This window comes from Carassius gibelio, chromosome A22 (genome assembly GCF_023724105.1).
Source record: "Carassius gibelio isolate Cgi1373 ecotype wild population from Czech Republic chromosome A22, carGib1.2-hapl.c, whole genome shotgun sequence".
NCBI lineage: Eukaryota > Metazoa > Chordata > Actinopteri > Cypriniformes > Cyprinidae > Carassius > Carassius gibelio.
Window position 1 is genome coordinate 18,532,038 of NC_068392.1, and position 22,380 is coordinate 18,554,417.

General features: G+C 37.3%; 2 protein-coding genes across 5 annotated transcripts; one reads left to right on the forward strand and one right to left on the reverse strand.

The window, feature by feature from the left end:
- Window positions 1-349: 349 nt before the first annotated feature.
- On the forward strand, window positions 350-13,563 carry LOC127943161 (E3 ubiquitin-protein ligase RNF13-like). 3 transcript variants are annotated; one of them, XM_052539379.1, is made up of 10 exons: window positions 350-516; window positions 1,863-1,999; window positions 2,083-2,163; window positions 6,684-6,809; window positions 7,410-7,497; window positions 8,182-8,272; window positions 8,415-8,520; window positions 8,645-8,738; window positions 12,584-12,664; window positions 12,849-13,563. In XM_052539379.1, the coding sequence occupies exons 2-10, from the start codon at window positions 1,886-1,888 to the stop codon at window positions 13,187-13,189; spliced, it is 1,122 nt and encodes a 373-aa protein (XP_052395339.1). In that variant the 5' UTR covers window positions 350-516; window positions 1,863-1,885; the 3' UTR covers window positions 13,190-13,563. The 3 variants fall into 3 exon arrangements, with proteins under 3 accessions (XP_052395339.1, XP_052395340.1, XP_052395341.1); XM_052539380.1 differs by lacking the exon at window positions 350-516 and adding an exon at window positions 532-606; XM_052539381.1 differs by lacking the exon at window positions 350-516 and adding an exon at window positions 721-883.
- A 755-nt stretch (window positions 13,564-14,318) lies between these two features.
- LOC127943163 (profilin-2) lies at window positions 14,319-21,440 on the reverse strand. 2 transcript variants are annotated; one of them, XM_052539383.1, is made up of 3 exons: window positions 21,159-21,432; window positions 17,627-17,819; window positions 14,319-15,627 (listed from the first exon to the last, which is right to left on the reverse strand). In XM_052539383.1, exons 1-3 carry the CDS (start codon window positions 21,288-21,290, stop codon window positions 15,530-15,532), a joined length of 423 nt encoding a protein of 140 aa, XP_052395343.1. In that variant the 5' UTR covers window positions 21,291-21,432; the 3' UTR covers window positions 14,319-15,529. The 2 variants fall into 2 exon arrangements, with proteins under 2 accessions (XP_052395343.1, XP_052395344.1); XM_052539384.1 differs by lacking the exon at window positions 14,319-15,627 and adding an exon at window positions 15,638-15,970 and having other exon boundaries at window positions 21,159-21,440.
- Between the last annotated feature and the right edge of the window lie 940 nt (window positions 21,441-22,380).

A 22,380-nucleotide genomic window follows, 5' to 3' on the forward strand; every position in this document is an offset into this window, starting at 1 on the left:
TCAGGCTAAAATACAAGTTCATAATAAAGTCCATCCCGTTTTGAACTCTTTTCGCTTTTGCTTGATCTGTGCATATTTCTCTGATATTTCTCACCCGATTCAGATGAAGATTACTTTTGCATTAAACTGACTAGACTCCGCCCCATCTGAAACTATCAAGAAAAACGTTCCGTAAACCACATTTACGCACTGAAGTTTGGAGAACGCTCCTAAAGACCAGTTCGCTTTGAACGAACGTTCTAACGGACAAACTTTGTCAGAACGTTGGCTCAAAACTCTGAGAACGTTCACCGTCGGCTCTGTGACGTACACTGAGAGGAAACTGTGAGTGTGTGGTGCCTCTGGGCGCTAGAGGGCGCTCTCTCTCTCTCTCTCTCTCTCTCTCTCTGTGTGTGTGTGTTGACATTCTGGCCTGCTGGACGATGTGAGGTCGAAAGAATCCGTCTGAAGCCTGTAGTAATGTTCCCTCTGCTGTGATGTCGTCCGTGTTTATGATCTTCCTGCACTAATGTGATGGTGAGTCTGTTTGCTGACTGAGCTCCAGTTTCGAGGTTTGGATCATAGACATAGTACACTGCTCTCTTCGCTCGTTCTCTGTTTTAGCGGGTCAGTGTGAATATCGATATGTTATTTGTTGATATGCAGACTTTGGTGGCTTGCTGTAGACTCATGGCAGATCGTCAGAGTGAAGCTGAAGTTCATCCGGGTTCTGTTTACTGTTAGCAGCGAGCTAATACACCCAGACCCGTGTGATTCAGGACGCTTCAGCTAGTCTGAGAGACTAGTTAAAAACAAGTGAACTGTGTGTGTGTGTAATCGTTTCAGGTGCTGGCGCATTTATTTCTTGTCCGTTAGGAGAATAAAACGGAAGTTTTTACACCACGTGAGTGAATTTGATTAGATAGAACCTTTAAAACTATAAAAAGAAGTCAAACATTTCAGTGCACTATTAATGGGTTTATTTATGGTTGAGGTTAAATTGTGTTTATTTATGCAATTTTATGTTAAACATAAAGTGTTGCTGTTCTTGCCTCGCCCCCTTTTTGATCATTTTTATGCTACAAGTAATTTTATTACAGTATTTTTTTACTAACTTATTGTAATAATAACTGTATAATGATATTCATATTTTTAGCAGAGTTTAGTAAATAGAAAATAGCTACTATTACTTTTATTTAGCGATAAATGGCGTGGGTAACTGACATATGGGCGTGGTTTGCTGGGATATAGGCGTGGTTTATCTGGAAACATGGGCGTGGTTTATCAGTGTTTATGAGAGACTAGCGACAACAAACGTGTTGCAATACTAATGTTGTTATTTTAGTAGTTCCTTTTACTTCAGATTTTAACTAAAAAATGCATTTTATGCGTGTTGGCCATTCATTTACACAATTGGCATTGTGGGGGCCTAAAAATACAAACTTTTGAAAACTGAAAACGATACTGTTGGTCTCCGTGTTACAAAAACATGAATCTGTGAAAACCGCCAAGTCATGCACATACATGTTATGTGTTTAATTTTTTTTTTTTTTTTACAAAGTGACATTGCTACTGTCCTGGCTTGAAGAATGCAGTAGTTTAAGTCATTATCTAAGGATCCTTGTGAAGGCAGAACATTTTGACAACGTTGTAGCAAAACTTTTCAGAAATGCAAAGAAAACCATTTCCACTTTTAGCACTTCGTCGTGTCAACGTACTATTTAAACACCATTGCTGAGTAAGAGATTGTCAATGGTGAAGGTTTGGCTGGTTATCATAGTCCCTGTTTCTGCATCATCATCATGATAGAAACAGGAAATGTTGTTTATTTTTTTCGTTGACTTCCTGCTGATGTCTAAAGCATCATGTCCTTGTCTTTGCAGGTGTAACTGAAGCAGGTCTTAAGATGCTGCTCTCTTTGGGGATGCTGATGCTCTCGGTCACACAGATTTACACCATTGTGACGGTTCAGATATTTGCCTTTTTCAATCTGCTGCCCGTGGAGGCCGACATATCAGCTGTAAGCATCTGACACACGCTCAGCTACAGTGGACTGATGGGCAAGATTTAACACAGTCATTCATGGTTGCGGTTGTTTTTCAGTATTCATTCGACAATAAGACGGAGAGCTTTGATGATCTGCCAGCTCGATTTGGCTACAGGCTTCCCAGTGATGGACTGAAGGTGAGTGGGCTTTATGATATTGATGACAGACAACATATAGTTCTGTTCCAAACCCCAACGAGTTCCCTTACTACATCCACTAGATCGCTTCGTTAGGATCAATCTGCAGCTTGATTAACGATTAAATAGAGTAAAGCAAGATTCCCTGCTAAAATCCTGACTTTTATGCCTGATAGGTGTGATTTGATCAATTTTATAATCGTCTAATTATGTTCATTATATCAACTGCAATTACTGTTGTAGTCTAAATTTGTAAAAAACAAAAACAACATTTATTTTTGGATTAAATATGCAAAGTTTTATATATATATATATATATATATATATATATATATATATATATATATAATTTCTGAAAAATGAACTCTACAGAGGAGCATTTTGCTAAATATATGCACCATATGACATATTCATCAATGTTCTTTATTTATTTATTTTTTTTACGGTTCTTCAATATTTATTTTATGTTTGAATAAATCCGTCAAGTTTTTGTGACAGCCACCATTTATATATATATATATATATATATATATATATATATATATATATATATATATACAAATTAAAAGAAAAAACTAATTGGAGTAGAAATATAATTAAGTGAAAGTTAGTATCATAACTTTAATATTACAACAACTTTGAGTATATTTTTAGTATTTGTGTACAAATCAGCTAATTTCAGTCTTCCCTATTATTGATTTTCAGGTATATTTTTACAGCTTTAGTGGAGTTTTTCTATTTATTTTTTTTTCTTGAAAAACTTTGCCATGTCCTGTACCTGTTATACATCCAAAATGTCCAAATCTAAAGCTTGTGAAGGATAATCGAATGAATTGTGAAATTGAAAACCCATCTGTTTTATAATATCTCTCTTTATTTTTTCTTCATTGCTAAGTTAATCTCCACCCACTCCAGTGTCACATCTGAGTCACAGGTGGCTTGCTATTGGTTGGTGCTGCAAATCTGAGTGTCGTGATTTGGACCCAGTGCTCAGTTCTCCTTTGGAAATGTCTTCGTCAATAGAAGTCCATTGGGCTCAATTCGTCCTTGCGCCAGCTGCCACTGAAACGGCTGACTTGGGGATATTCATGTGGCTTTGTTGGCTTGCTGTTGGTCGCTTCTGCGAATTTGAGTTTCCGCTCTCACCAAATTTGAACCCAATTCAACATTTGCATTAGGATGTTTCTTCACCACTGAAAAGTTCCCATTGAAATGAGCAGTCTTCAGTTGCAACATTAAATAAATGTGATTTATTCTACTGAGATATTAAGAATGATATTGTAAACGTAACAGAATTAAATAATAGCACCTAAAATTAATTAACACTGTAATCTGTGCTAATTTCTGTTCCCAATCTGATATGAATCACATATGTTGGTGAAAATGACTTCAGATCTGAGACACTTCTCCATTTCGCTCAGCCTTTCACCAACGTTTTCACATTTGTCTCTAAGCAAGAGTTCTGCTCAGCTGGACTCGACCAAATGTGCTTATCACCATCTGTTTTTGTTCAATATTGTGTTGGAGTTCATCCCTGCTGAAAAACCCATGTTAACCTGATGGAAGTTAACCAATCTAATCTAGTCATGGGCCAGTGAATCATCTTGGACACTGGGACCGAGCGTCAGTCGGAACAGGAAGTAGTGTTAGACCACTTCCTCTTTGGGTTAGTCCATTTTAGACATATTTAAAACAACTCAGTATTTTTTAGAGTGCAGGTGTAGGGAATCAAACCCATTTTCCAGCTCAGATCTACGTTTTCTGCAGAGGAAATCAACATATTTATTTATTTAGATTTTGAAAACTGAAATAAATATATGAATAAAGAATTAGAAATGTCGTCTTGGCCACTAGAACTGAAATAAAACGTTTAATTTGAAGTACTTGCATGACTAGAGCCATTACTGAAATGAAGATTATTATAAATGCTAAAAACTAAACTGAAACAAATGACAAAAGAACAACAAAGCCACTACAATTTGAATTATATGAAAAGAAAAGTTAATGATAATTATGTTATGGCTGATAACAGTAAATGGCTGTTTAAAAAAATCAAAAACTAAAATAAAATTAATATCAACATTCAATATTTTCATATCATTTATGAAAAGATAGATTGTTTATTATTTAATAAAATTTATTTAATCAAGCATTATTTAATGTAATTATGTAATAATAAGGGAATAGCTGATTATTAAAATCTCATACTAAATTACCTAAATAATAATAATAATAATAATAATAATGATAAAAGTGAATAAAAGATCTTTGAATTTAGACATTACAACATTATAACGTAGATCATGATAAAGGATATACATTTTTCATGATTTAATAAATTATAAAAAAAAATAAAAAGTATTTAATATACTTTATTATTAATGGTCTAATGACTAATTATTCAAATCAAACATTGTAAACACTGTAAACTATAACTAATAATTACAATTGTTTTATGCAGATTATTAAAATTCAATTCTGTTTCGTCGAAGTAAATTAAGACACAAAAAATTCACGTTAAATGATTAAGTGATAAATGATAAAGTGAATATAGACAAAGTATTATAATAGATTTAATTGAAGTATTTAATATAGTTATTTAATAGTAACAATTATGCGGTGTCATATCTTCAAAATGACATACTATACTGCTCTCACAACAACATTATAATATAAAGTATGAAAAATTGATAATGTTGGTTTAATATACAGTTTTGTTCAAAATAATAGCAGTACAATGTGACTAACCAGAATAATCAAGGTTTTTAGTATATTTTTTATTGCTACGTGGCAAACAAGTTACCAGTAGGTTCAGTAGATTGTCAGAAAACAAACAAGACCCAGCATTCATGATATGCACGCTCTTAAGGCTGTGCAATTGGGCAATTAGTTGAAAGGGGTGTGTTCAAAAAAATAGCAGTGTCTACCTTTGACTGTACAAACTCAAAACTATTTTGTACAAACATTTTTTTTTTCTGGGATTTAGCAATCCTGTGAATCACTAAACTAATATTTAGTTGTATGACCACAGTTTTTCAAAACTGCTTGACATCTGTGTGGCATGGAGTCAACCAACTTGTGGCACCTCTCAGCTGTTATTCCACTCCATGATTCTTTAACAACATTCCACAATTCATTCACATTTCTTGGTTTTGCTTCAGAAACAGCATTTTTGATATCACCCCACAAGTTCTCAATTGGATTAAGGTCTGGAGATTGGGCTGGCCACTCCATAACATTAATTTTGTTGGTTTGGAACCAAGACTTTGCCCGTTTACTAGTGTGTTTTGGGTCATTGTCTTGTTGAAACAACCATTTCAAGGGCATGTCCTCTTCAGCATAGGGCAACATGACCTCTTCAAGTATTTTAACATATGCAAACTGATCCATGATCCCTGGTATGCGATAAATAGGCCCAACACCATAGTAGGAGAAACATGCCCATATCATGATGCTTGCACCTCCATGCTTCACTGTCTTCACTGTGTACTGTGGCTTGAATTCAGAGTTTGGGGGTCGTCTCACAAACTGCCTGTGGCCCTTGGACCCAAAAAGAACAATTTTACTCTCATCAGTCCACAAAATGTTCCTCCATTTTTCTTTAGGCCAGTTGATGTGTTCTTTGGCAAATTGTAACCTCTTCTGCATATGCCTTTTTTTTAACAGAGGGACTTTGCGGGGGATTCTTGAAAATAGATTAGCTTCACACAGACGTCTTCTAACTGTCACAGTACTTACAGGTAACTCCAAACTGTCTTTGATCATCCTGGAGGTGATCATTGGCTGAGCCTTTGCCATTCTGGTTATTCTTCTATCCATTTTGATGGTTGCCTTCCGTTTTCTTCCACGTCTCTCTGGTTTTGCTCTCCATTTTAAGGCATTGGAGATCATTTTAGCTGAACAGCCTATCATTTTTTGCACCTCTTTATAGGTTTTCCCCTCTCTAATCAACTTTTTAATCAAAGTACGCTGTTCTTCTGAACAATGTCTTGAACGACCCATTTTCCTCAGCTTTCAAATGCATGTTCAACAAGTGTTGGCTTCATCCTTAAATAGGGGCCACCTGATTCACACCTGTTTCTTCACAAAATTGATGACCTCAGTGATTGAATGCCACACTGCTATTTTTTTGAACACACCCCTTTCAACTAATTCAACTAATTGCCCAATTGCACAGCCTTAAGAGCGTGCATATCATGAATGCTGGGTCTCATTTGTTTTCTGAGAATCTACTGAACCTACTGGTAACTTGTTTGCCACGTAGCAATAAAAAAATATACGAAAAACCTTGATTATTCTGGTTAGTCACATTGTACTGCTATTATTTTGAACAATACTGTAGCTTCATTTAATATGATTTGTAAATAATAACTATTAGTTACTCCAGTCAGTTGTTTTAAATGCTGGAGGTGAATAATAAGAGCCGAGTCCCCTCTCTTCAGAAACGGGACGTGTTTCTCTCGTCCTCTCTGAGCCGCAGAGGGAGCTGTTGGCTGATCGTGTGCTCTTCCTGTCTGTAGGGTTTCCTGATCGGGGCCCGTCCGGAGAACGCCTGTGTGCCGATCGCCCCCCCTCCCCTGCGGGACGGCCGCAGCAGTGCCTTCATCGTGCTGATCAGGCGCTTCGACTGTAACTTTGACGTCAAGGTGGGCTTCAGTGCACCCTCACAGATGCCTCCAAGGCTCTGGTTAATCAAGCGATGGCCTCCACAGCACTAGACTCATAAAATATTATTGGAAAATACTTTTTTAATTCCTCATTTATTTAAAAAATGCCCTGCTCCTACTGTAACATAGGAACGCCTCTTTCCAAGTGAACAAATGCTTCACTGCACACGTTTTAATGCCGCTGGCAAATAATATGCAAAGACTTCAAGAGCTCTTCCTCCTCACCTCTGGGACCTTGGACGACTTCTGTGTAACGCACAATAAACCGTTAATCATCCACAGCGCTGGGGAATGTGTGCACCTTATTAAAGTGCGTAGAGGTGGAGGAAAAACCAAAGCATAACATACCACAGCGCATATTTTCTATTCGAGTCCGTTATCATAGATGACATGCTGATGTTATATCTGTGAGTGATCCTCCTGTCTGAGGAATGTCTTTTATCACTGCTTGTGCAAACATTCACTAATCAGGAATCTCACGTTTATATACACAGTGTTAATGTGTTTGGAGGAGTGCACGTATGAAGCCTGTGTCTGTCTGAACACAATGCTTCTGTCTCTGTCCTCGTCCTTCTTCAGGTCCTCCATGCGCAGAAGGCCGGCTACAAGGCGGCGATTGTCCACAATGTGGACTCTGATGACTTAATCAACATGGGATCCAACGATCGTAAGTTCCTGCGCTCGAATGCATGAAGCATGCAGCGGAGACAGTGCTCAGATTCACAATCCTCGGCCCCGGCGCTGCTAATAACTGCTGCATGTGTGGAATCTGACCGAGCCGTGGTGTCAGGATGAGGTCATGAAGGCCAAACCAGAGAAACTAACCTTCAGCGATCCTAAGGGAATAGTTCAACCAACAAATGAAAATTTGCTAAAAATGAATTAACAATCAGGCCATCCAAGATTAGGATGAGTTTGTTTTTATCATCAAATTTGGAGAAATGTAGCATTGCATCACTGTCTCATCAATTTATCCTCTGCGGTGAATGGGTGCCGCCAGAATGAGAGTCCAAACAGCTGATAAAAACATCACAATAATCCACATCGTATTTACGCGTTTCAATCATGACCACTCTGAAAATAGATTCAACAGCATTGCACAGAGAATAATTGAGTGTAGGATTGATGTTGAGCAGATCTAGACAGGTGGTGCTGGGGAGGAGGGAGGCCGTTTTCATTCATTCGTTTGTTTATTTGGATTAAACTATTCCCTTAAAATCGACATAAATTCAAAATAAATATTATTTTACATTTTAAAACACACTCGTAATGATTTATCGTGGAATTAGTTTGAAGAATCGAAGTAAATCCGAATCAAATCTGGTCTGAATGTATGTTTGTATGTTTGCAGTGGATCTTCTGAAGCAGATAGACATTCCTTCAGTGTTTATTGGTGAAGAAGCGGCCAACTCTCTCAAAGAGGATTACATCTATCAGAAAGGGTGAGGGCTCTGGTTTCTCTGCTGAATACTGTTCAGGTGGTTACTTAACGGAAACATCTGATGATTTGGCGCTCCAAGAGTCTCTATATGACTCTATAGAGAGTGAGCTGTTCACACTCACAGTCTTGCTCCGTGTTTCCAGTGGTCATGTGACTCTCCTGCCGGACTTCAGCTTGCCTCTGGAATACTATCTGATCCCATTCCTCATCATCGTTGGAATCTGCCTCATCCTCATTGTAGTGTTCATGGTGAGGCACGAGTGTGTGTCATTTAAAAATAATCAATCAATAAATATAGCATGCCAAAAATGAATCAAATATGCAACCGAATACATTAGTCTTGACTGACATGATTACGTCTTTTCAATCTCAGATTACAAAGTTTGTACAGGACAGACACAGAGCCAGGAGAAGTCGCTTACGCAAGGACCAGCTGAAGAAACTCCCAATTCACAAGTTTAAGAAAGGTAAGAGCTGACACTTCGAATATATATAGTGGCTCGGCATTCAAATACATAAAAGATATCATATGAAAAGTACTACTTTTTTTCTTTTTTTTTTTTTTAAACCGTTAATACATTCACTCAGCAAGTACTCATTAAATTACTCAAATGATGGAAAATAAAAAATAAAAATTCAAATAAACGCTTTTTTTCTGTACTTTTTATTCAACAAAGGATCCTGGGGAAAAAAAAACACAAAAATATGAAGTAGCTCAACTGTTTTCAATGATTTCTGAAGATAATGTGACACTGAAGACTGGAGTAATGATGCTGAAAATACAGCTTTGATCACAGAAATAAATTACATTTGAAAATTTATTCACAAAGAAAACAGCTATTGAAATGTATAATAATATTTCACAATATTATTGATTTTTCTGTATTTTTGATCGAATAAATGCAGACTTGATGAGCGGAAGAGACTTAAAAGACCAAACCTTTGACAGTAGTGTTAAATAATTGCAAAGATTTTTATTAACTATTTCTTAATTTAGACCCCAAAAAAATTCACTTTAAATTGTCATCTGATTTGTGTCTTGTGGGAAAAGCCATTGTTTTTCTATGCTCCTCCTCCACTATTACTTATTTCCAGTATGTACCAGAAATATTGCAGCACTTCTATAGTATGCAGAACACTATATATTTGGATATATACTCTATACCTATTGCAATGGAGTATTACTATCAGAACGAGCCTTTTAGCCTCTTTATTTTGATGCTGTGCAGCTGTGGTGTTGCTCGTTCGTCAGTATTGGGAATTATTATAGTTCTTGACGGACAGCACAGCAGTAAGTGGGAGAAATGTGGACCCCCCCCCCTACGGCGTTTCCACCTACTCATAGTGAATAATCAAGCCATTTTACAACCAAATCAACACTGTGAGCATTGACCGTTCACTGTGTGCCCGCATGAATGAGCATCGTGTTCAGCTCATAGAGCATTAGAGATGCGTTCGGCTGAAGAAGGTGTCAGACGTCACTTTCACTGAGCAGAAGGAAACCGTGCGGTCTGCACTCAGGTTACTGACACCTGTGTTCACCGATCCTCTCTAAAACATTAAACTGATGAAAGGTGTGCGAGATTTCCTCAAGCCAGCGAGCCGTCGGCAGCAGAACATGTCCGATTCGTCTTTCACGCTTCAGATATTCAGAGCAAATGAGAGGCACATCAGCGTGAAGGTCATTTGTAATAGTTTCCATCGTATATATTTACCAGACGTCATATGCGTAATTTATCTGCAACATGTAAATGCTTCCAAGATGCACACTTTAGAAATAGGCTTTATTTTCTTTATACCAAACATGAGGACATAAGCGAGGCAGCTTCTCTATTTTAATGATGTTTAAATGACTAGGGCTGTCAGGATATCAACATTTCACTCCAGGATTGACCTGGCCAAGGGAATTCATGATAGTAATATTATTGCAATATCTATAGAAATTGTGAAAAAATCAAATAAATAATGCTATTAGTGAAATTCATAACTTTTACATTTGTAATTTATGACCGTAAAAATTCAAACACGTGTGAAATTAACTGTTTATCAGCACTTCCTGGAGACTGAGGTGTGCACATGTACATTCATACCAAGAACGATAACTATAACGATAATTATAATGATTAGCGTCCACACCAATGCACAGTAACGTTTTGTTTATTATAAGCGTGTGCTGCCGTTTTGTCATCTGCCGTTTTGTCATCTGCTGCCTAATCAGAATGATAACTATAACAATAGCTATATTAACGTTCACAATAACAGATAATAACGCTCTTTATTATAAGCATGCATTACATTTTTTCGTCTGCCGCGTTAAAGCCCCATTCACACCAAGAACGATAACTGTAAAGATAATGATTATATTAGCGTCCACACCAATGCACGATAACACTGTTTATTATAAGCGTGCTACAGTTTTGTCGTCTGCCGCTTTAAACGCTCAAGCGCTTTAAAGCAGGATGGATTCTGATTGGCTGTTAGTGTTTTAATCGTTGCTGGAAGAATCGTTATGAAGGTGATTTCAGCGATATCGTTGAATCGTCGAAAACAGTTTTAAAAACTTTCTATTTATAACTTTATAGCTATCGTCCTTAGTGTGAACAGACACCCTTGTTTTTTTACGTAAATATAAAGAACTCGCAAACTTTTTTTGGGTGCGAAAGAGTCTCTTGCTTTCATCTTTTGTCTTATCTGACGTTTATTTCGTGTGACCGTAATAGATATTGCAATCATCTTCCGTTTGGGTGGCATCAGTGTTAATGGGCAATAGCGCCCCCTACTGTGTTGGAGTGATGATATTTTTCCCTATAGTCATATTTTATTTTTTTATGTGTAGTATTAACACAGTATCAGTATTTCCTTTCTTACATATAAGTTATCTTCCATAACCTGTATTTTGTGGCACCCCGAGCTGAGAACTTGTATATTACATGTTTTTTTTCTTTATAACGTATTTTATTTATTATCATTATTAACGTAGTATATACCGTTTTGTGCTATTGTGGTTCTAGTTGGAGATCTAAATAAAACAGAACCCAAACTATTTTTGGAGTTTTATGATATTTGCGATATACTACATAAGTGTTCATAGTTTTCTAAAAGTAGTCAGATTTAAAATTGAATACTAGTTTACATTTTGACTAAATGCATTTCAATATATTTCCTTTCATAGAGATATATTATTTAAAAATACTGTAATAATGCTAATATATTAAAATACTATTTTTAAAGATTCTGTAGTTATATTAAAAAAGAAAAAAAAGTTAAGAGAAACAGTTTTTTCATATAAACAATCATTGAGTAGATTCCGAACGAAATGGTAAGATATTTTAACATCAGTATTAAACAATGAAAACAAGCTTATAATATTACGTTTGGCATATTCTTTCAAAAATGAAAAAAAGTGTCAAATAACTTTAAATAATAAAGGTTAATTTTCATTCACATAAATTTGTACAATGCATATTTGGATGGATGAATCAGACTTATAAATCTGTGAATCAGGTTGAAGTGAATCAGACGTGCAACTCAAACGCTGTGAATTGCTAGTCAACTTGACATGAGGAAACTTAAGGAAACTTAATGGTGGGTAAAAAATTAATAAAAAAATAACCTAAAGTAATACCTACAGTGTTGGTTTATCTTCTTTTGCCAAAAAGTCACTGCATATATATCATGAATATTGGATAAGTGTAATGAATTATACTTTCAGTGTTGATTCATTTTCTATCAGTGCAAATATATCACGAATATTTGCAAGATCAAAACATTTGTGAATCACTATTTCAAGTCTACTTGATGTAATCTTGAGGAAATTAATGGTGGGTTATACAGAATATAATACAACTGTTTAAAAAATGTAAACAATTTTGGTTAATATTTTTATGGCAAAAAAAGTGCAAACATATTATGAATATAGGATATGTCTACTATTTAGCATATTGTTAGTCTGCTTGATTTGATCATGAGGGAAAAACTATTATTGTAGTGAAATCTGAAGAAGAACAAACATGATTCAATTGTGTTTATTCGCACAAATATTGGATAGCAGTTGAAACACAGTCAGACGCAGCCAGGACCGTTTGTGTTCATTCACCGCTCACATTATAAACACTGAGCACCAGCAGAGCAGCCGGTGGAAAGAAACAAGAAAACAGCCAGAGGAATTTAAAGGGAGGACAGGATATATTCCTGGACTTATTGAGCCTGGAATGTTTTCGTTCATCTACGAAACCCAGAAACAAATCAGGAAGCCTTCTGTCAAGGAAGCGCTCTTCATACTCCTAGTTAATAATCTGTTGATTGCTCCTAGGTGATTCGTATGACGTGTGCGCCATTTGTTTGGAGGAGTACGAGGAGGGCGACAAGCTGCGGGTTCTTCCCTGCTCACACGGTGAGTTTCTGTCTCCTCCTGGCCCTTGATCTCAACATCAAAATGTATAATATATATATAGGGAGATCATGTTTTATTATTAATTCTGATTAGAGGAATGTTCAAGTGAATTACTAGTATTTTAAAAGGTTTTCCGTGCACTGTCAGGATGTGTGTCACTAATTCTCTCTGCACCCTTCATCAGCCTACCACAGCAAGTGTGTGGACCCATGGCTGACCAAAACCAAGAAGACCTGCCCCGTGTGCAAGCAGAAGGTGGTGTCGTCCGACGGCGACTCTGACTCTGGTGACAGTGGTGGAGAGGAGAACGAAGCGTCAGAAAACACGCCCCTGCTGCGATCTCTGGCCTCCACCAGCGCCCATTCCTTCGGGACCATGTCCGGCTCGCTGTCCCGTCACGACGCCGAGTCCTCGGACTACGACGAGCGCAGCGCCTCGACCGACGGCGAGGAGGAGGATGACGTGGAGACGGTGGTCGTACAGCTGCAGCAGGACCGTCCCGACGACATGGAGGCCATCGCTTGAGACGCCCGCTACAACTCTCAGCCAGAAGTTATCATAAAACATCTTTAACGTTCACAGCGATACTATGCAGCGAAATTGAATAAATCACAAATTTTGCCAACCTGGTGCTACGTCACCTTTGAGGATGTGATTAGCGATTGCTGCCAGACTCATCTCAGATCACGACTTCACTGTTTTAGTTTGATCAACACAGACGTGCTCTTGGACGTGTAGTTAGCTAATAACACGTTTACATACGGTAAGAAGGCGTTTTTGTTTTTTTTGCTAACACAAAGTGATCTGTTACTGATGTAACTTTACTGTAAATACACCTTTCACTCACCCTTGTTTCTAAGTAGTCTGTATTTTCTTCATGAATAAAATACTACACCTTTTTCTGTTTGTGTGTCAATCTGTCGTCCAGCGGTTTGGAAAACAGCACATGGTTTTAAGATGATTACAATTTTAGAAACGCGATATAAACATGAACCTAGAAGACAACCCCAAAGCCTAAATTTATAAAAGTTTTGCTGACAATAAGGTTTAATTTGTTAAATGCTTGTTAATCTCAGTTCATATTAATTGCAACCTTTACTATTATTAAAATGTTTTATAGGTTAACATCAACTAATGAACCTTATTGAAAAGTATTTAACACTTTTAATAACCTTTTTACAATTTTTTTTAATGCAATTTCTTTTTTCATTTGCATTTCCATTTATTCATTTAGCAGACACTTTTATCTGAAGCGACTTTCCAGATATTTATTGCAAATTCTCCACTCCATGGAAAGGCTAAATATATTTATTTTTTTCAAAAACATTTTACTTTTTTTTTTTGTGTGTGTGCAGTAATCCTCAGCGATATTTATCTTATGACCATTTGTTCTTTTTTATGTAAAAAAAAAAAAAATTCTATTTACCACTTTCCACTTAAAAAAAAAAAGATTCATAAAATAAAACACTTAAAAAAGTTAGACATTTACATTTTTAGAGGAGACATTTAGCAATAAAACAACTAACAAATTTATTTTTCATGAACCCTTTCCAATTTATGTGCAAACAGACCATCATCTACTGAACTATTTAAAAAAAAAAAGATTTCTCATCACATAAACTCTTAAACAACACAAAGAAAATTGACACGTAACTGGGTTGGAATAGGTTTATTTAATCTGTCTGTAAACAAGGTGGTGATATTAATGTATGGCATTTCTCAGTTTATGCATATGAAATCAGAATGTATCCAAGATGTGTGAAAAAGTACAGGGAAATAAAGAAACCCACCAGAGTCACCTGTACAGATCAGCCACAATGCCAGAGCTCCAGCTGATACTAAAAACCCCTGAAAGAAGCAGCGACAAAATCATTCGGGAAGATGTTTGATTCTCTACGATTCCCTTTGATTCCCTTATGGCACAGGATACACATTATGGGTGTCACACTTGAACATTTGGACTTGATGAAGCAATAAGTTTTGAGAGACAGTTGTATCGCTGACGACTCGAAGGCAATTCAGTCCGCAGTCATGACAGTACAGGTTCAATTCGATTCAAGTGTTGACGTGGAGTCTGTGATCAGATGCTAGTGTTTTATCAGTTAGCGTTTATAGTAGTGCGTATATAGCCCAAGAAGTGACAAAAATTGGTCAAACTATACTCCAAACCGCCGACAGCCACGATCTGAAATGGCAGTCGTCTTGAAAATGTATAAAATACATATTACATAAGCTAGCAAAGTATGTGCGATGACGGAATGCCAATACACATTCAATTGTGGGGTTGATTCGGTGGGAAAATGCTACCTGCAGCCCAAAAATTAAGAGTAAAGCCAACTAAACGAGGCCTGAACTCCAGACCTTGGGGGAAAAACATCAATCTGTAATTCAGAAAGTGTTACGTTTGCGGTTCCTGACACACTTCGGGTTGAGGAAGATCAACTAAACTGAGGTTGGTTAGTGCAGACGCCATATTTATTGTGACAAAACCACTAAATACGCCGTCCAGCCTAACTAGGGTTCATTCGGTGGTCTTGAAGAGGTGCATACGGTCCACCGTTCCCAGATTTGATCTAGGACTGGGAGTCTGAGTTTAGCTCAAGCCCTTGGCATTCAACTACACTCCCAAAAACGTTCACGAATGAGCAGAAACCAGACTTGAAGTCTTCACGCTAGCATCTGGTCTGAAACGCGTCATGGGATCGCAGTGCCAAAATGGGGCCGGACACAATAAATGGACATTTATGAGAAAGAAACAGGGTTTGGGTTGCACAAAAATGGAAGTAGAGTTGAAAACCAATGGATGATGGAGCAAATCTCATTTAGGAAGGTTAGCAGAATGAGCAGCTAGGATTGGGAGGTGTCTTAGTATCCAGATTTCCTCAGGTATTCAGCCATGTGATACGCTTTCTTGTTGAGCAGCCCTCCATGGGTGCCTTCCTTGCCCATGACAATAACCAATGCTGGAGTACCCAAGGGGGAAAAAAAACAAGAACAAAAATCAACAAACTTGAGGGGAAAAAATAAAAAGAAATGACTTTCCCAACTTAAAAAGGGATGCAACTGTTGACTAGATTCATTACCCTTCTTTGCCATTAAGATGTCCAAAAACTTTACATGTGTTTAAAGGGGGGAGAGTGGGGTCTTCACAGCTTATTTTGGGAATGTGGGTAACTTTTTTTTTCTTCTAAATAGTACTACTTGATAGCTAGAACCCTGAATCTCTCAAGTATTTTGCCATTGAATATGCCTTCTTATTCAGGCCGCCGCCGTGGACCCCTTCTTTGCCCATTACAAGAACCAAGACTGAAAGAGAAAGACAGAGAGAGGAAGTTAAAGAGGACAGGAAGATCCCAGCTCGGGACAAAAAGACAAACCAAGATCAACGAGGCCAGATAAGACGAAATATAAAAGCAGAAAGATGGAGATGGCATGCAGGCAGAGTGAAAGACTAGACGCCTACAGGAAATACCTTCATTTAGATAACACGTATAACTTTCACTGACATCTTGTGCATTTTAAAATAAAACTTTGTTCGAGGCACTTCAACTCAACGTCACTGTAAGTTCATCGTTTCTGAGTTCTGGCTTTTATTGTGGCAACATCAATTTCAGATTTACATACTCCTAAAAAAGAAGAAAAAGTCTGTTTTTAGAACCTTCAAGAGTTTATCTGACAATGAAACGACTATATACACATCTGTCACACTGTGTTGTACTTTATGCAGTATTGTACTGCAAGTTTACTTCATTAAATAAAGTTATTCAATTATTTAAATTAATAAAAAAATTGAGAATGTCCTTTACATTCCATTACAAAAAATAGTTTATAAAAAATATATATATATATATATATATATATATATATATTGAATACACACACACACATAAATATACATTTATGATACATTGTTATAATTTTTGTAATAATAATAGTATTAATTTAATTTCCCATTTTTTGACCAGTATAAGCTACACACTGGATCAGATCAAAACTCTTGCCTCTTAGATAATGCTTAAATATTTTATTACTGTTAATAAAGTAATGATTGACGAAGGTTTGGTGAATTATTGAAAATTAATGCACATCCGGAGGGGTAATGCAGCACATATTTATCAATTATCCCGCTTACACATGATTACTGAAGATCTTGCATGTCTTGGCCCTATGGATATACCAAAAGTAAACTGTTTGCTATTTGTATCCTGTAAATAGCTGAAATAATCTGACAAACTGAACCAGAACCGTAATGCAGTTAATCACAGTTCAACACCTTATAATGTCTGTCAGCCAATCACAACGAAGCATTCAACAGTGCTCCATTATAATTAACGTTATTATTATGTTACCATTTTGGTTCAGCAAAGACCAAACAATTCACATATTAATTTAGAGATGCAGATTCACAGCAAGTGTTGATTTAGTGTTAGAGAAATGGAGATGTAGCATGCGATGCATTCAGTTCAAGCAGGAAAAGCAGGTTTAGTTCCTCTCCTCAATACATGTCATGAGCTTTATGAAAGACTGAATCATAAAGGAACACTATTTCAGGAAAAAGGAAATCCTCTCACATTTCACAGACTGACAGATCCCAGATGTGTGTGTGAGAGTAGCAGAAACACACATGCATGTGAGAGGAAATACACCTCAACAGATCCCACAAACTTCCTGAACACCTGAGCTCGAGTCTCGGGATCAGCCCAGACGCTCTAAAATCACTAGCTGGTAATGAAACCTTGCTTTTATTAGCAAACATTGTGTAGAAGACCCACCATGTAAAAGCAAGATTAAACAAATGCTTATTTTCCCCACCGCAGTTAAAGATACGTTTTTGTCAGACTCCTGTGTTATACAGGAAAGATATATTGAGGAAAGGTTGACATCTGCAGTATTATTCCTCTAGCACTCAAACAAATGGAAGTTGTACTAATAAAAGACGTTTGCGAGGAGACAGACTGGTACCTTTGGCTGCTTTGCCGACGGCGACGTTGTACGTGGGCTCTCCTCCTTGACTCTTCGTCCTAATGTCCATGGTCCAATCACCGTCGACCAGGAGGCTGTCTCGGATAACTGAGCACTTCTTTGAACCTAAGGTCAGGCCATTGGTGAAGAAACTTTCTCGGTCTTTCCCTACTAGGATGTCGATTTCTGAGGGCTGGAGTTAGGAAAATAAGAGAAAAGAAAAGAATATTACACGTGGAGCTGTATCTTCTTGTCTAGTGTTTTACATTTGAATATGAAATGCAAATCAAGAAATGCAGGCAGATGGTTGAGTATGATAAACTATCAGCGAGATCTACGCAGATAATGTTAAATAAACTAAAGATGCAATATCATAGAAGTGTCATCATGCACTTTGAACACCAGTGAGACACAAAAAACACAACTAAAAGCTGGAGAAGTTAAATATAGTGGGCTCGTCGGTTATAACTAGCTTTGTTTGTGGACAACGTTCACTTTTAGTGTGAAAAGACAAATTACCAGCTGGCACTGACAAGATTTCAACCTGTTTCTGTGCTGAAATCTGCCTGAAAACTGTTTTGATTTCGTGTAGTGTCTAAGCTGCGGTCACATCGGTGAACTGTTAGCAAATTTCGCAAAAATAAAACAAAAAACACACATTGTCAATAATGATGTATGAAGCCGAGGTAAGACTTTCAAACCAAGAAGCGTTCTGTTGGTCAACATCACATACACATGACCAGTTTGATCCCAATAACAAATTTGTGAGGGGATATGTTGATCCTATTGAAATCACTGGATTCTGCCCACAAAATTTTGTTGAGCAACAATAAATGTGGTCTGCAGCTTAAAGGTGAACACATTTTTACAATCAAGTGGGCAAAAAAATGTCTGTTGTCATTAAGTGTAGTGATGTATGAAGTAATTTTCAAAACATTGCTAAATTTGTGTATTGAAATTTGTTTGCCTTGCGCAAAAAAATAAAATAAATTACACAAAGTTTAAATAAAAGTAAACATCAGCAAACACTTTGGAACCAAATAAATAAGAAATGTAAAAACAACAACAAAACCCAATTTTGGAGAATATCGCAACAAATGTGCGTGCTTTCCTGTGCACGGAAACAAGGCGCAGTGCATGCCTTGTGATACTCTCCAAAATGGTGCTTAAGTGACGCCAAGTAGGATAAGAATTGTTTTATATATAAAGTATATAAAGTCATTATTTTAATGGACAAAAAGTATTCTCGTAGCTTTGTAAAATTACGGTTGAACCACTGACTATTTTATCGATGTCCTTACTATGTTTCTATGCCTTGATGGTGGTCAAAGAGCTCTCGGATTTTATCAGAAAAAAATCTCAATTTGTGTTCCCGAAGATCAGCGAAAATCTTACGAGTTTGGAACGACATGAGGGTGATTGATTAATGACAGAATTTTCTTTTTTGGGTGAACTATCCCTTTAATCGGTCATAAATTGGAGAAAAACCGCACAAACAATGGACAAAGATTGTGTATTTTTCAAAAGGCTACGCATTCGACTGTATGCATGCGCTAATGTACGCATACAAAAACAAAGCATACTTTGGGTTTAAAGCTAAATTCCAAATCACATGGATTCGGTTTGAAACTACTCAAGTTTTGACTGCAGTAACTCCAGTAAATGTGACCGCATTTTAAAGTTAACTGGTCACTAGACAACCCAATAGCTAATCCAGCTTTGTTTGTACTGACCTGCTACGAATCTACCGAGCTATTTTCCCTCATGCCAAACCACATTAAACTAAAAGCAGCTACTCTTCGGTGAGAATCAGTGAGCTGGTGCTATTTCCAGTGAGGTCTTTTATGGTGATAAACCCAGCCTTGAACTTCATGAAGCCTTGTTGAACTCACTTCTTTCTCTAGTATTAAAAACTAGTGCTTTTACGGTCAGTCCAAACCTGTGTGAGGGACTGAGGCTGTCGAGCTTTAACACAAAACGTCCCACAGGTCTGAAACAACACGAGGATGATGAGGTGACAGCTTGTTAGGTGAACTATACAGAAACACTTTACCACCAGAATCTGGTTCTTTTGATTCTCAGAAACTAATTATTACTAATAAGGAAGAGACGTCTGACAGCAACTTTTTACAATCTCTTTCCAAAGTGGGAACTCAGAGCTATAAACAGATTCAAATTTCTGTAACACTGCAGTCAACATCCAAAATTAGTATTTCTACAACTTTTGACCAGTTATTTCCCAGTTTTGAAAACTATGGAAGTCCATAGCTACCATCAAATGTTTGGTTACCAACATACATACACACACACACACATATATATATATATATATATATATATTTTTTTTTTTATTCACCCAAAAATTCAAATTCCGTCATTTATTCACCCTCATTTAATTTCTAACGCGTGTGACTGGTTTCTTCTGTGGAACACAAGCAACAATGTTTTATAATGTCTCTGTGTTTTCTGTCCATACATGAAATAAAGTCTTACCAGTTCAGAACAACATGATGGTGTGCAACAGTGGAATAATTTACACTAACTATCCCTTTAACAAGAAAGCAAAACATATGTTTCACATATTTTAAAAGTAACCTTACAAGCAGCATTTGAAGGCAGCACATTAAGCTGGGGGGGGGGGGGGATAAAGGTCACTGTGACAAATAAGATGAATTAACGCCCATTTATGAAGCGCCATCTTGAACAGCGGGAATAGGGCAGGTGCTGCGCAGATCCCATATTCTGGAATGACTCTGCGCAGATTCCGCGCGTGGCGCATTCCCGCCAGTACACAAGTTCACGTCCGTTACGCAGCAGTCTGCTGATGTTCGAGTCTGGCCGTCTGCACTAACAACACTTTCCTCTTTATGACCGAAAACACGTTTGTTTAACTTTGTTAAGTCCTTACGCGTTCTCCACCTGGACTTGTAACGCGTTACGACATCACGAAAACTATATATACATTTTTTTTTTTTTTACATTCTGGCGATTTTTAAACAAAAACAACCAGCTAACCTCAATGACACAGTGACAGTCTCAGCCTAAATAAACAAAACGACGCAAGAAATCGAAACGCTCTTATCCTGGGCGAACAAAAATCTTATTATTATTATAATGTGTTTGTTTAATCAGTTAGTATCCAGCGTGTTATCTTTCATTCCCATTCAAGCTGCTCAGGCCCTGTGTTTCTAATAAACTGGCTGACAGGTTGATCGAAACCCCGGCTGTGTTCCCAACCCTCGAGAGTCTCCTACAAAGACAGCCCTCCAGAGCTCCAGCAGCATTTTGGCGCGTTTTCAGACAGGCGTTAGAAATCCATCTTTAATCTACGCCACGTCAAACAAGCAATTCCAACTGAAAAAAGCGTCATTTTGGCGCGCTAATTCCAAATTAAACGCGATTTAGAGTCGCTCTCCGAGTCCGCGCCTGTGCTGTCTAGGTAGGGCAGGCTACTAGTGATTAAAACACCGCCTCTGTTTTCAGCCCTCCACTAAAGGCAGCATAAAGAGTGCCGTTAATAACGCGTATTTACCGTGATGTTTACGAATGTGCCCCCCTCCTGCGCTGCCCACACGTATTTAGAGTCCGAGCTGCACCCAACAATGGCGGAGTCCTGGCAGCAGCCGTCCGACATCAGGTTATCCACGTAACTCTGCCACGACATGTTTGCACTCTGGTTTCAAACGCTCACTAGCTAGTCTTAAAAGATGGGACTGTCAGTTTCGGTTCGCGGTAACCGTATATCTGGACGTCCCGCGCACGCACACCCCCTTCTCTAATGAGAGTTTGAGCAGGAAAGAGTCCCGGCTCTTGGGGGTAGTCCCTCAAATATCCCTCCGCGCAGGCGCGCTTAGGCTGTGGTCCGTTAGAACACTATCCACATGCGCGGATTGATACGCTTTCTGTTCATCTTGCGGAGACTTCAGATCGATGTGAGAGTCTACTGGGAACCCTCTCCTGATTTGTAAATAAAAATCAAACAGGAAGAGTGATATTATAAATATTCCCATTGGTAAAAGAGAGGTTAAGGCAACGATAAAAAAAATAAATGATAAAGAAATGGCAGATCGGGTGGGACTTGGATATTAGTGGAAGAGAATACTACAGAAATATATTAATGCACGGGGTGTGCCTAAAGGAACAGAAGGGAGGAAGTTAACTAGATTGTGGTTTGACTACACAGGGCTAAATATATATATATATATATATATATATATATATATATATATATATATATATATATATGTGTGTGTGTGTGTGTGTGTGTGTGCAACCAAACCCATAATTTTTTTTATATAAAGCTATATAATAATCCATACTGTATACTCCGGTACAGTAGGTGGCAGTATGCACCTGACAAGTTATGATCGCAATCCGCCATTAAACCTCAAAGAAGAAGAATAAATAGTTTTTTTTTTATTATTATTCTCTTTCAGAATCAAGCAAACAAATACTTAACACCAATTAGAACATAAACAAAACAAGGGGGGTACATATAACAGATATACATCATGGACAGTAAATAAAAAATAAAATAAATAATTACAGTTTACAAATGACATTTTTTAATATGAGGGATGTTTTTTATACATTTCTTGTTCCTGGAAGTTGAAATCAATGAGTCATAAAATATTTTAAGTTCTTTACAAAATAATTTAAAAGAGGGAGTAATGGACATTATTCTTGCTTTATGTACATGAAACTTCCCAAGAAGAATTATCACCTTCAAAGTGTTATCAACTACATCTGATCCA

What these genes read in the sequence shown, in the direction of transcription:
- LOC127943161 (XM_052539379.1), top strand. Translation starts at nt 1,886, where the DNA reads ATGCTGCTCTCTTTGGGGATGCTGATGCTCTCGGTCACACAGATTTAC. An exon ending in TTCCCAGTGATGGACTGAAG is followed by an intron (nt 2,164 to 6,683) that starts GTGAGTGGGCTT and finishes TCCTGTCTGTAG; the next exon opens with GGTTTCCTGATCGGGGCCCG. An exon ending in TCCTCATTGTAGTGTTCATG is followed by an intron (nt 8,521 to 8,644) that starts GTGAGGCACGAG and finishes TTTCAATCTCAG; the next exon opens with ATTACAAAGTTTGTACAGGA.
- LOC127943163 (XM_052539383.1), bottom strand. Translation starts at nt 21,290, where the DNA reads ATGTCGTGGCAGAGTTACGTGGATAACCTGATGTCGGACGGCTGCTGC. An exon ending in GCACATTCGTAAACATCACG is followed by an intron (nt 17,820 to 21,158) that starts GTAAATACGCGT and finishes TCCTAACTCCAG; the next exon opens with CCCTCAGAAATCGACATCCT. An exon ending in CGTCGGCAAAGCAGCCAAAG is followed by an intron (nt 15,628 to 17,626) that starts GTACCAGTCTGT and finishes TGGGTACTCCAG; the next exon opens with CATTGGTTATTGTCATGGGC.